We start from the raw sequence: 14,697 nt of genomic DNA, 5'->3' as shown, positions 1-14,697 counted from the left end.
TTCTTCACTTCATCCCTTTGTTGGCACTCACACTAGGGTCATTTTTCAGGTCCAGACGAATGTCTATACCAGCCAGACAGCCAATTACTCATGGTAATATAAACCATAATTAGCTTAACTGTTGGGGAAAAGATGATTTTCAGTGGAAATCCCTGCATCAAAACCACAAGCAGGATGCAGATTCTCACTCAAGGGGATCCTAGTGGATGGACAATTTAAGTGTAACTGTGTACCTAAAATATGTTTGTGCACTATAAAAACAGTCTGCTTTCAAAGGGAGGAGGTTAAGGAGGCTGGAGAGCCTCATACAGGCTATCGATGAAAAATGATAACAGTGACGGTGACGGCCTTTTGAGCGTGTGTGTGCCAGACGAGGTGTGTGCGCCAGTGTCTTCGGCGTCTGTGTGGGAGTCGATACTTCATAGAGCGTACAGCGTCGCCTGGTCAATAGAGTGGAAGTCCTGCCCTGACTTGTTCCGAGTACAGTCAATCGAGCAGTGGTGACACAGCTGACACACGCTCAATCCCACTCCAGTTGTGTGACACACACACCCACACACACACACTTTATCACTCTATTTCACTGGGGCGCACTGTACGCTCCCCTCTCCCCGACCCTCTTGCTGATGGACAGCCCTGAGTGTGTGGGAGGAGCAGGAAGAAAGGAAAGGCTGCTGGTTTAAATAGAACAGAAAAGTAGGCGGGAGAGAGACATAGTAAATATATGGATCCAGACAGAGTTTGTCTTTAGATCGAACATGAGAAGGAAGTGTGTGAGAAAGATGAAAACAAGCAAGCAAGAGGCCAGAAAGAAAACAACAAAACAAAGAAAGACAAGGCGGGAGGATACAAACGGTGAAATCGGTGCTGCCAGTGTATGGCATGACAACTGGTGCATATGTGGGGGGGCTTGTCAGGAAATCAATGCTGAGAGCTCACAGAGCCCTCACTCCCCACCCCCTCCCAAACACACATGCACCAGCATGCACGCTGCAACACACGCATCACACACTTGCAATGCTTTGAGAGGGAGATGACGAGGTCCGGAGCTGCGCTCAACATGGGCTTAATGAGACACAGCAGGACTGCTATGCGTGCTGCATTTCACACACCTGCATACACACCCACACGTGTGCAGACACACACACGCACGAGCTCATATAGAAATCTCTCTCGAGGCTCAATCTCATTTCTCACTGCCTCACACCACTCCTCTATCGCCCCCACCCCTTTAGCTTCTATCGCCCAGCACATTCGGTTTGCGCGAATTCTTACTTCAAATCCTCATAAACATTCACACACACATACACACACACACAAACACACACACATGAGCGCATGTGCACACTTCCTATCCTCTCTTGCATCCACTTCAATCATTCTTAGATCATCCGGCCTCCATTCTCCATCTCCTCTAGCAGTTTGTTCATTCATAAACCATCGCGCTGTGTCGTCCCTGTGAATGTGAGTGCGAGAGCGAGAGGGTGGGAGGTTGGGTTAGGGGGCTGAGACGTAATTGCGTATGGATGCAAAGCCACATACTGCCTCCTAAACACATGCAGCTTCTCTCCGCAGAGTCAACACACGAGAGCCCCACTGACACGCCGTCTTTGCTTCGCTCTTACTATTAAAGCGCTGTGTTTTTCCCCCTCTTCACATCATGTGCGACCAGCCGCAAATATACAGATATATCCTCCTCCCACTTTGCTCCCCCGGGACTTATAAGAGGTATGCAGCAGATAAGGCTCTGAAGCAAGCTCATTTTGGCCTCCAAGTTTGCCCCTTGCCAGCACCCATAAAACCGTCACCTTTTGAGTTATACCACCATTATATTGTCTGGCGTATTGCTAATCAATGCAGGAAAATTCCCATGGGGGTGGTGGTGGGTGGCGTACACATCTTAATGGCCCACCCTCTCGCACACAAGGGTGGGACTTTTTTTTCTGGACCACCAAGACACATCAACAGGATACGCCCATTAACAATTTGGCTTGACGTAGCACGCATAGTTGCGTCTTTTCCCCCCCCTTCAGATTGTGCATTTCTCTCACAAAGCTTTCATTAGGCATTAAAAATGCAAAAATATTACACACACACACACAGGCAAATTCACACTTGCGCCATGGAAAGTGCTCATGGGAGTTTGAGCGACAGCAACATAGAGACATAGAGCCACAAAGCGTGAAGATGGGTATGCGCGCCCACACACACACACACAGACACACACACACTAGAACGCACTTAACGGCTGACACTCACTCCCTTTTCAATTAGAGTGTCGGCTGGCTGGAACATAAAAGGAGGAGGAGGAGGGGTCTGTCAATGCTCTGTGGGGAGACACATGCTCTGGCAGACCAAACATGCATATGGACATACAAGACACACGCGAAGGAGGAAGAGCCCAAAACAAGACACAAATAAACATTCAAATGTGGACACAGAGAGAAAGAAAAAGAACTGTTCATGCACACGAGGGATAAACGGATTATGTTAAATTTAAATAACTGATCAAATTATTAATAACTGGCAAGATTAGAAAAAAATACAATCAGTGACATCTTTGATAAGTGATAAACAAGTGATTGCATCCTCTCCAATATGAGGAATTGTCGTTGCTCTCTTGAAACACTACAATTTGAATACATTTACATTTTGTGAAGCAGGTTAGAAAAAAGGACATTTAAAGACACAACAAACCAAACGATAAATCAAAAGAAGTTATACAAATAAAATAAAATAAAAAAAGATCCTCAAGTAGTTCCCTACTTACATTTCATATCTGTTGGTGCTTATTTCTCCGACCAGGTTGAGGTAGAGGTTTAGTGTGATGAGGCAAACCCAAGCCAAGGCACTCCAGTCTACAGACACACACACACACAGAAAAACACCAAGGTCAAATTACAACACAGCTCGCTGCCACACAGCATGCACCTGCAAACGTGTGTCCAAACATACACCTATGTATGAAAGAGAGCGAGAGCGAGAGAGTGAGTGTGTGTGTGTGTGTGCGCGTGTGTGCATGTGTTCCACTTTTTGATAAATGAAGGCCCATTCAGCAGTAATATGAGGGAAACCTGTAGCTTAGGGTGATGGATGAGAGGTGGGAGCTCAAAGAGAGATAATGATGAACTGTAGAAAAGCAGAAGGGAGATAAGACTAGAGAGGGAGGGAGAAAAAAAGAGCAGTAAAGTGAGGGGCAGGGTAATCAGGGGTGGAGGTGGCGGAGTGGACTACAGCGAGTGTTAAAACAATGAAAAGAAGATATAAAGAAAGGAGAAGGAAGGCACAGTCAGCAGCACGGGAAAATGGGTGTACACAGAGACGAGGAAGAGTCTAGAAGGACAGCTTCGCATTTACACAAATATATTTTCCACTACGCATGCTCCCCTTATATTTAGGGAACCTTTGGGATTGCTGTGCAATTGCCAAGAAAGAAGAAGAATGGCTGTTTATGTCATTATTTTAATAAATTACTATCACTGCAATAGCTAATGCATTTTACATAAGCAGAAGGCAGCCAAAGGTTTTCTCGAGCTGGACAACATACAGCTCGGCTTCACCTCCTGTCCCGCTGCTGCCCCTGATACCGCCTTCCTCTATTTCAAACACATTTCATAAAATTTTATTGGTGGGAGTTAAAAGCGGAGCTGTGCTCTGCGGCTCCCGCCAGACTCGACGCTGTGCTACAGAACAAAGTGCCGGTTCAGCTGGTGTTTATGTGCGCCCGTTTGTCCTCAGCGCGAGGATCCTCATGATAAACCAAGGTGACACACACAAACCCTGCAGCACTAACTCACCGCCCATTACCCTGCATCAATCTGAGTGTGTGTTTGCGCGCGCGTGTGTGTTCGTGTAGGTGAGTGTCTGCCAGCGAGACCAATAAAACGAGCCTGGTGTAGCGTCGTATTAACAGCCAGTCCTAACTAAGAATCTTTAAACTAATCAACGCTAATTGCAACAAATGCAAGCAAAGCAAATACACCCGAGAATCCTGAAGCAAATGAACACTAAGAACCTTGAGGTGTGCCCGGTTGTCACAAATGAAATCAGAAGTCCTGTATTGTCATTGGCGGAGAATCGTCTCCTCATACACTTCTTAATGCACCGCCCTCTGGTTTGAAGGAGGTACACTAAAAAGGTAGCAACAGGCCAATGACTACAAAACACAGTCGCAAATATTACACACCCATACTTGGCACATATTTGTGTGTGAATACTTGTAAAAACTGAGCCGGCCTAACCACTTTGTTAGCAACAATGATCATTGCCTTTTTTGGAGAACTCAGGGTAGGACGCGCTGGGTGGAAATTAACGGAATTTTATCTGGCTATCTATGACACAGTCCCTGAATTAATTTTAAATCCATAGCATAAAACAGAATAGCCACAATCACAATGCCAAATGCAACAAAAGCACATATCCATTCATATTATGACTGAGAAAAAACACACTGATTACCAACATATGAGTAAGCATCTCTAAGTAATGAATATTTCTGATTTAAGGATCTATTTTAATACCGAAAAGCAGGGTTGTAGCAGTTATTTGATCAACAGTGGAAAGCTCACTTGAATGCACAAACAACTTCCCTTATATTTATCTGATGTCTTTGCTTGATGTCTATTGTTACACATGCTTGTCATGCAAACTGCACCAATAAACACTCAATTAAACTGTTCTTACCAAAATACGTTAGCCACCAGGCTTGGAAATCACAAAGTGATCCATCTGGTTGGGACTCACCCTGGGCAGAGAAAGAAAAGCAGCACGGTTTTACATTTTTACAACCGCTGAAAACAAAAAAAGACTGCGTGTGTGTTTAGTGGAAGACACAAGAGTAACTCACCATGACATATGCTACGCTGTCAAAGGCGGCGGCTACAGTCAGGCTAAGAATCATCTTCTGTACAGTGGAAATTAAAAAAAAGACAAAGGATTATTCTCTAAGATAACATCCAAGGTGGAAAAAAAAGACTGCGTATTTATATTCACTTAGAGAGAAGGGGCAAATTATTGTTCGAATGATCACTGATGTAACTGACAGACTGGGATCCCTGGTGACAACTCAGTGAAAATATCAGATACGAGAGAGTCTCCGTATTTCCACTCGCTTTAGAGCAAAATCATTGTATTTTATATGAAATGAATCAATAATCTGTACGCTGCAGAATTTCCGGAGGGAAGGTTGTGCTCGCCAGATGTTAGTTAAATTCTGCCTGTAAAGGTGGTAACACAGTGTGGAAGTGGCTGCACACAAAAAGACACACACACACACACACACACACACACACACACACACACACACACACACACACAGGGTATTTTATCAATTTGCGTCCCACAGTGACCCGGCCAAGGCTACAGAGCAGGAGGGGTGGGGAGGATGGGGGTGAACAGAGAGAGGTGGAGACAGGAAAAGAGCGCAGGAGGGCCTTGAGAGCACTAAAGACTATTGACTGACAGATAACCTTTGAAAGTGGATGGACTAAAGGAGAAGGTTTATGTGGCATAAGAGGAGCAGAGGAGGAGGATGAGGAAGAGGAGGAGGAAGAGCATTAGGGATGTGAGGTCACTCCCTGCAACCTGCTCCAGAGGTAATAGGATCCATCAGAGCCCAACACTAAGCTGTCATTTACTTCAGATTAAGAGGATAATATGCACTGCTTCTAAACCTGACATTCCTGCTGGACCGGCTTTAAAAAACACAAAAAATTCCACATGGTCTCAAAAACACAAAACAGAAAGAGCAGCATACTGCAGAAAAACTCCCTTTGACTCGACGAATGAAAAAGTGGAGAAAAAGCTAGCCAACATTTTTTATATATATTTAAACTTCTTCATTTGGAGAGAGAAAAAACAAATAAAGAAAAAAAAAACCCAAGACAGCAACCACTATCGCAGAATGACCATTAAGTCAATTAACTCCACATGTCATTAATCTGGTGCATTTTAATTGGATTCAATTATGCCAAGATTTGCCATGGCTAATTAAACATCTTTCTGCTGGCAATGAAGCAAACAGGAAAAGAAGTGTCAAACACATACTGAACACCGTAGGTACAAATTTACCTGCGCCAAAGAGTGATACCTGCGAAGCAGCCAGATTACAAACAGCATGAAAACGCTGAGGAGAGAGAAGAAAAACATCAGTGAGATTGGCTAATTACAAGGGCACCGGTTTGAGCATTACAGACCAATTACTGCTCTATACATCATCACAACTCCAGCACGTAACCCTGCGGGCTCTCTTGTACTCTTAACTGCTAATACTGTTTAGCTTGTAGTAAGATCACTAAGCATGAAAGCTTGTTTAGGCTGAAATTAATAAAAACTAAACCGCTACGGCTTGCTTAGAGTCGTGTGGCGGGCCTAATCCGTGTCAACAAAGGACCACCTGGGTTAAATGTTGTAAAGTCAAAGCAGTATCAATGCTAGAGTCCAATATATGAACTGCTAACTAAAATAATTGTCCACTTAAACTCTTAATGCTACCAGCCTGGGGGTTCAGAAAATTTTGATATAAATTATTTAGTTTCATTACTATTTTCAACTATTTTTTTTCTACCTACATAAGCAACCTCAAGGCTCACTGGAAGCTTTACATGGACAGTGTTCATTATTGGTATTATTCCTATAAAAGGTGACTGAATTTTTTGCTGTTATAATGTCATCCACCCCAACACAACCCACATCATCTCCAAAAATCAATGCAAAAAAGATCATCAAGCACTCTTAATTATATTCTATAAATGTTATATGACTAATTCTAATGAGCAGCTTAGCCAAATATGTAATACTGTGGAAAGGCCAGTGACCTATTAAGCAAATTATCACCAACATCAAATACCACTAACACCTACATACTGTGTTGGAAAATATCACTGACTGTACTACATAATGCACTGATGGCCACTTGATTACCTTAATTTATCTATTCATGGATGAGTAAGTAATACTCTTAAAGAAATGTCAAGCAAACAGGATGCAGAAGGGTGATTTTTGGGTTTGATCTACAAGTTTGCTAAGTCTGAGAACACAAGCACTGCAATTTCATTTTCATTGTCAAAGTAGCTCAAAATACTGCAGTCATCCCTCGTGTTATGGAATCTGCCCCATGTGTTGCCTGTTTTGTTTTCTTTTTCTTTTTTGTTTTCAATTTTCATCAAGTCATCAAGTCCTCCTTCAACTCTGTGGCTCTGGTTAAAAGCACAAATTTTAGATCAGTGTGAGCAGTGCAAATGCGATGCATACATCATCCTTTTGTCATCCTTAATTTGAGAAACACCCTTCAACCATGTTTTGAGTATTGACATTGCATAATTTATCCATCAGAGGGCAGTCTGCAACTTCCTTGTCACACCTTTGGAACACCAAAAACAAAGCTACCAGTTGATCCATGCAAATCAGGCAGGGTGTAAACAAGTAAATAAACGACACATAAGAAATATTTTTTTTGTGTCTGAAAGAGAAAAATAAAATCAAATTTCTTTTTTATATTGCCAAACACCAATATTGGTAACGGTCTTCAAAATTCTCACATCACTCAGTCTGTATATCTTAAATACTTAGCAATGTAGAAAAAATCAACCCCTGAACACAAAGAATAATTTGAGGAAGATATAAGTCAAAATATATTCACCATCCTACTAACGAGAAGGTTCCTGTGGCTCGCTTTACTGTTAAAATCACCCCCTGCAAAACAAAAAAAATGAATCTTATTAGTGTCCAGGTCACGTGCACTAATCATAAAAATATATAAATCATAAATCATATAAACATCTTCAGCTGACTTATGCGTACTCCTTGTAGTGTACTCTGTATGATCTACTGGAAGCACTGGAAAGCACTGGAAAGCACTAGAAGCACGTACAGCATCAGATGTACAAACGCTGTGCCTGATAAGCTCAGGCTACACGTCTGCCATTTGTTCTAGCATGTGTTCTCTGTGTTTGTGTACATAAATGCAAACATGCAAGCTTAAAAAAAAAGAACAGGATTTGCATACACTTATGGCAACCTGGGCATCAAAACTGGAGGCACCTGACACATCTACAGTGTCCATGAACCTATTTTAATGCACTATAAAGAAAGGGTTTCTGAGGAAGCTTTGGGAAATGAAACACAGACACAGCTAGAACCTGACACTCTACATTTTCTGCTAAAAGCTGTGTGCAACCTGAAACTGATCTCAGAAAGCGAAAGAATGATGAGAATGAATTATATGTGAGTCAGTCCTGTCAGTCTGGGTAGATGAACGAGCCAGCAGCAGAAGCCTTGCATACAAAACAGACAACGGCATGTCCGCACAATCCAACATGCAACATCGCTGCACTGGCCCTTTGCACACATCCAACACGTGTGTTCTCGGAAGAGACACATCAACAATAACAAGGAGCTCCTTCGATCAGTCTGATAATCACTTCCGCAAAAAACAAATGCTGCGTCATATCCAGCCCTTTCAAAAAAAGATGGAAATTTACTGCAAAAAATTAAGTCTTCCTTTAATGCATAACTTAGAAGTTAAGACTTTCAAAGGTTTTAAGATAGGAAAGATTTCATTTATTTAAAGGCATATTTTTCAAACATTCTTTTTTGTCTGTGTGGCCTTCCTGTTGTCTTCGTTTCATGTGAAGGACTTCCAATGTAGTACTGCAGGAATGTTAACAACACTCAGGGTACAAAAGCTCATAATTCCATTTTTTTATTTTTTATTTTTCTCCTCATATCATAGTTGTGAGTTTTACCTCTGAGTCTCATTCCTACTAAAAACTGACAAAGTAACGAACCTTCAGTGAAAACAGCCTTATTTTAACATATATGGCTGTTTACTTTGACTATGTAATGAAGGGTTAGACACGGGGGCTGAGTCAGAAAAACCCCCCAACAAATCCTCACAATTAAGCAGCTGGAACAAGAAAGTATTTATTAATTTTCTTATTTGATTGTGTATAAACTATACTGTATTGCTAATTATATTTTTTAATTGATGAACCCATCAGTTAAATACTTAAAGATTTCAGCTCTAAAGGTAATCAACCACACACTGTGTTAAATCCACCAAATTCTTTGCAAAGCATCCGATGTAGCAGAATCCATTCAGAGGGTCGGTGTATATTTGTTGCCATATGTCTCCTTCCACTTATCTTGATCTGGTATTAAATGATGACTTGAATTATTGAGGAAAAAGGCTGTTTATTTTCAAAAAGCCGCAACCAGACTTGATTACTGCTAGACCTGCTCAATTGACAAATCAGTTAAATATAATCTATCTAACTAAGTGAAATAGGCTAAAAGATCTCAAAATACAACACAAGTAACAATCATGCCAGGTGGTGGCCGTGTGATGGTCAGGGGCTGCTTTGCTGCTTCAGATGTTGATGTAATCACAACTTCTGCTCTCTACCATAAAATCCTGAAGGAGAATGTCTGGCCCTGAAGGTCAAGTGCACTTAAGTTATGCAGCAGGACAATGAAGCATAAAACACACAAGCAAGTCCACCTATGAATGGCTCACAAAAAACAAAAATCAAAATCAAATTGCAATAGCCTAATTAAAGAATTAAAATTAAATCTGATTTCACATGACCTCAAATGGGCCGCTCATGCTTGAAAACCCTCCAATGTGTCTGAAAACAAAACATTTCCACAAACTGAAAGGCTCATTGTCAAGGTGTTGCTAAGCCAACAAAAACATGTGCATTAACATCTTTCCCACAATCTTTAATAATGAGAGGATAAAGTAAGAAATCGATGAATAAAAACTGTCCAAAAACTCAGATAGCTACCTTCTTCACTGAGGAACATCTGTATGTGCGTTAGTCAGCTATTTCCCCGGAAATTGCAGTTACCTTTGCATCATTACTGATCTGGGCGCCGCACAAGACAGCCCTACTGCAGCACACTTTATCAAGCGCAGCTGAGCTGCTGCAAGAACTGATGATAACCTGCAGCCTGATACTGCTGGCACACGAGACCCACACCTTCTCACACAAGCAAATTTAGTGTACCAGAAAAAGTACTGATTTTGTCTTTCCAATCTAATCTCCCAAGCTCATGTCAACTTTGGTTTAGGCAGAAAGCTACGCCTGATAAATTTATTTATCAATGACCTTTTAAAGAGTGCACACTCCATACCACCTGTATGTCTAGTGCCTTATAGTATCCAGGTTTGGCACTTGAATTTGCAGAGAGGTGCTGATTGAACCCTCAAGCCACTTTGGGTTTAAGGTGATTGTTTGCCATGTCTCTCTGTCTCTTTTTTTTGTTGTAAATATTAGCACAGGGCTGATAGATGCTGTTTTAACAGTTGCGCTTTCTGTCTATGTCATAAGGCAGTTCAACACCACTACAGCCCCAAAGCAGCAGAGGAATGACACAGAGTTTGAGCCGCCAGAGTGCAGGGTTTGGCCTTGGATTAGAGATAAGAGGAGCAGTTTCTATGTACCGGTAGCCTACCATCAGACTTTCAATCCAGATTACGCAAAGAACAGAGGGCCAGCAACAGGAACAAAGATGTGAAGTGATATGGGGAAATTTGAGGAGGTTAAACACCAGCAGTATTCTTAATTAGCTTCAAAGGACTGGTGGCAGGCAGAGGAGATTCAGCAGTTCAGACAGATGATGCCCTTTGCCAACCCCCTGCTGAGGAAGAGACTGTTCTTCCTGAAGCAACTGCTGTTGCCATAGTAAAAAAACAAAAAAAACCCCACAACTCTCTGACACATTTTGACACTATACAAACACCATAATATTCAAAGAGGTGGTGGGTTTTGAGAGGGCAATGAACAACAATCAGATATTCAGAATATAAAACTGGATCACTGACCGCAGATATGCTGCCAATATCTGCATAAAACTCTGTTACATTATTCTATCACTGCATAATTACTACTGATGTATTAACATGTTAGCACTACCTTCATGTTGTACAAACATTAACTGCTTCAAACAGACTGAGTAGTTTCATTTATAGGAGGATAAACAGCTGCTGCTAATAAATTAATATTGTGGAGTAAAAGCTACTGAGCCATTCTACAAGGACACTTCTGGTCCCACCCAGGAACTTGAAAATATTCCATGCACAAAATACTAAAACACGCATTTTCTGTGTAAACTACTCTTGCTCTCCAACAAAATGTAAAGTTAGCTTTATAAAGTGGTTCCAAAATATTATTTAAAATACAAAATAGCTCTTGAGAACCCCAAAAATGACCTGTTGTCTTGTCCCAACTTCTTGATGCCCAAACTGCATGTCAAGAGGTAAAATTAGTTATAAATACAATTTTTATGTGGCTTTCATTTCTTCATACATGTCTCTTATAATTGTTAAACAATTTTATTTGACACCAACCTATTTTAAAGAACAGTAATTATGCATGACCCCATGTGCAACCCCGCCACCAAAACCTATTTAGCGTTTAAAAGGAAGAGAATAAACAGTGATATGACACAACAAACAGAATGTGATATGATCGGATCATGTGCGAACACCACGGGTAAAACAAAGGTCAGTCAGTCTTTTGTGTTTCTGTCCTGATCAGATCGAGACTGTCGCTCTAATCAATGCAACTCCGTTACAAAAATAACCAAAACAAGACAAATTATTTTCAGTTTCCTTCCTTTGTTTAGGTAACTCCATTTAGCTGGCATTCTTTCCTCAGAAAGCGCTAATTCTAGGTCTAGCACTACCATAAATAAAAAAAATTAAAAAAAACTCACTGCAAATAAATGTTAAAAATTCAGTATATTTAAACCTTGTTATATTATTTTAATTAATAACAATAGTTTATCTCAAATCTCAAAAGCGTTTAATCTATTGCCTCTTTATAGTTTGAATTATAAAATGTATTTGAACAAAGACTTGTGTATACATTGTGAAAATCTGAAAGAAAGAATAAAAGGTGTGACAATTTGAAAAGTTGCTTACATTAATATAAATTAAGCCTTGTCTGAATTTGCATTGAATTTGAATGAGTATTCAGCATAATGATGACTATCTTTTACTTACATTAACTTGGTGGTCAGGATTATTTAATGAATATTTTTCAAAATCGACTTTTTCTAGTTTTGGTAAAGTAAACAAACTTTGTTTTAGTAAACAAGCAGCCCAATGATAGCACACATCATTTAGGCCTAAATGGTTCTCCACGAACGATCCAGCGCTTCCTCAGAAATCTATGAGTGGTGGCACTCATTTAAAAAAGAACATTCCACCATAATACCCTTGCCCAAGAAATCTCATATCTCTAGCCTAAATGACTATAGACCAGTGGCACTAACCCCGGTGGTGATGAAGTGCTTTGAGAAACTTGTGCGTTACCACATTACAGCAGCCCTACCCAGCAGCCTTGACCCACACCAGTTTGCCTACAGAGCAAACCGATCGACAGAGGACGCCATAGCAACAGCACTCAATGTAGCATTAACACATCTGGAGAGGCAAGGAAGCTATGTGCGTATGCTCTTTGTGGATTATAGCTCGGCATTTAACACCATTCTTCCATACAAACTGGACGCCAAGCTAAAAGACCTAGGGCTTCCTCACAGCACCTGTAAGTGGATCAATAGCTTCCTCACCGACCGCAGACAGAGAGTGAGAGTGGGATGTTACACATCTCCAGCCCTAAATCTAAGCACTGGGTCGCCACAGGGCTGCGTGCTTAGTCCACTGCTCTACTCGCTTTATACACACGACTGCACCCCCGCCCACCAGAGCAACGCCATTGTAAAGTTCGCAGATGACACTACTGTGGTGGGGCTCATATCTGGGGGAGATGAGTCTGCCTACAGAGATGAGGTGGAGCGGCTGTCTTCATGGTGCAAGGATAACAACCTTCTCCTAAACACGAAAAAGACCAAAGAACTCATAATTGACTACAGAAGACACAAGACAGAAATCCAACCACTAATCATCAGCGACGACTGTGTGGAGAGGGTGGCAGACTTCCGCTTCTTGGGAGTCAGCATAGAGGGAAACCTATCCTGGAGTGTGAATACCTCTGAGCTACTGAAAAAGACACAACAGAGACTGTACTTTCTGAGAGTGCTTAGGAAGAACAACATCACACAGAGACTGCTGGTGTCTTTCTACAGAGCCTCCATCGAAAGCATACTAACGTACTGCATAGGCATATGGTACGCTAGCTGCACAGTGGCTCAGAGGAAAGCACTCCAGGGAGTAATCAACGCTGCCCAAAGGACAATCGGCTGCCCTCTCCTCAAACTGAAAGACCTACACAGTTCCCGCTGCCTCAAAAGAGCCCATAACATCATAAAGGACACCTCACACCCTGGACACTCCATGTTCGAACTGCTGCCTTCAGGTAAACGGTATAGAACAACATACACAAGGACTAACAGACTCAAACACAGTTTCTACCCAATTGCAATATCATGTCTCAATGCTACTAAAAGTAGATGACTTTCATTGCCCCTGTTGTCATTTGTGCCCTTGATGTTGGAATGCTTTCAGACATGTTTTGTTGGATGCGCTAACAAATTGATTGAGTGATTGATTGTTTGAGTGATATATCAACTAGGTCGTATGTTGAGTGTCTGTATGGGGCCTTAGGCCTGGATTGCTTGGGTGTATCTACGGTATGAGAATACTGTATTTTATATGTATTTCTATCTTTTATATCCTATCATTATAGTTTTTAAGTATTTAATTATAGTTTTTAAGTATTTATCTTTTGTGATGTTGCACTGACCAGCGACATCTTTCAATTTCATTGTACCTGTGACAATGACAATAAAGAATATTCATTCATTCATTTAATTGAGTTGAATGAATTTAAATTCTAATTAACATCTAAAATTACTAAATTGGCTCACGTATCATTTTTATATAGACAAACATATGAACGTACTCTTTCCAAGCCTACGGCTTAGATATAAACTAAGATATGTTAACAATACGTATTGACAGTAGTGTTTCAGTGTAAGGCTGGTTAAGTGTGGGTGAGTGCAGTTATCGTTTAATGAGCCAGTGGACCTCACAGTAGGTTTCTGAAATGACGTTAACGTTGATTAGCCGCAGCTAGCATGGGAGACGCCTATGAAATCGGGTGAAGTGCCAAAGCTTAGCAGCAGGAACCAAGCAGGGGTTAGGTCTTTGTTTATCAACTAATCATTAACTAAAAACAGGATGGGACATTTCTTTTACTCTCTTTTAATCAGCAGAGTCCCCCAGAAGAGAAAAACGGTAAAACGTTTCGCGGCTAACTAGCTAATTAGCCAAAAGCTGAAGTTTAACTGACGTCAACTACTTACGCATTGATAGTCTCCTGAATGAGTGTTAAAAAATATGCAGCGTGAATCGTTACTTATTGACTTTGGATCTGGACTGGCCATATTTGATTCGCAGCGATTTTCAGCCAATTTCGCTTCGATTTGTTTTTATTTTGCTGTAGCTTTCCATTAACTTCCTGTTTCTACCGTGTGCGCAAGGGGACAAAACTGATAGACACTGTTTGCGAAAAAATCGAGTGCAGACGTTTTGTAGCCCATGTTTCTGAAAGCCATACAAAAATATGGTTTTTGAAAAGTACAGTGATGAGGTAAGGTTTTGATCAGGTGTTCTGACCCACTATTATGTATGTTTATATATGTATATATCTGTAAATTTGTATATCTTTTGGTGTGTTAGTGGGGTTATAAATGCAAATACATTCAACAAAGGAAGAATTTATGATGGAT

At 41.1% G+C, this 14,697-nt stretch overlaps 1 protein-coding gene across 1 annotated transcript in view; it reads right to left on the bottom strand.

The window, feature by feature from the left end:
- LOC146556523 (cyclic AMP receptor-like protein A) overlaps window positions 1-14,445 on the bottom strand; it is a 53,160-nt gene extending 38,715 nt beyond the window's left edge. Inside the window, exons 1-6 of the mRNA XM_085249998.1 lie at window positions 14,272-14,445; window positions 7,640-7,692; window positions 6,070-6,124; window positions 4,847-4,903; window positions 4,684-4,744; window positions 2,771-2,858 (exon numbers count right to left, since the gene is read on the bottom strand). Coding sequence (XP_085106124.1) covers window positions 2,771-2,858; window positions 4,684-4,744; window positions 4,847-4,903; window positions 6,070-6,124; window positions 7,640-7,692; window positions 14,272-14,352 — 395 coding nt within the window. The 5' untranslated portion in view covers window positions 14,353-14,445. The remainder of the gene's footprint in view (window positions 1-2,770; window positions 2,859-4,683; window positions 4,745-4,846; window positions 4,904-6,069; window positions 6,125-7,639; window positions 7,693-14,271) is intronic.
- Window positions 14,446-14,697: the final 252 nt, after the last annotated feature.

The sequence above is a fragment of the Mchenga conophoros genome, linkage group LG16, assembly GCF_057382185.1.
Source record: "Mchenga conophoros isolate Kocher_MC1m ecotype Shallow Benthic linkage group LG16, M_conophoros_male_GT1.1, whole genome shotgun sequence".
Classification (NCBI taxonomy): domain Eukaryota; kingdom Metazoa; phylum Chordata; class Actinopteri; order Cichliformes; family Cichlidae; genus Mchenga; species Mchenga conophoros.
Note: the sequence above shows the minus strand (reverse complement) of the source record. Positions and strands in the feature narration are given on the sequence as shown.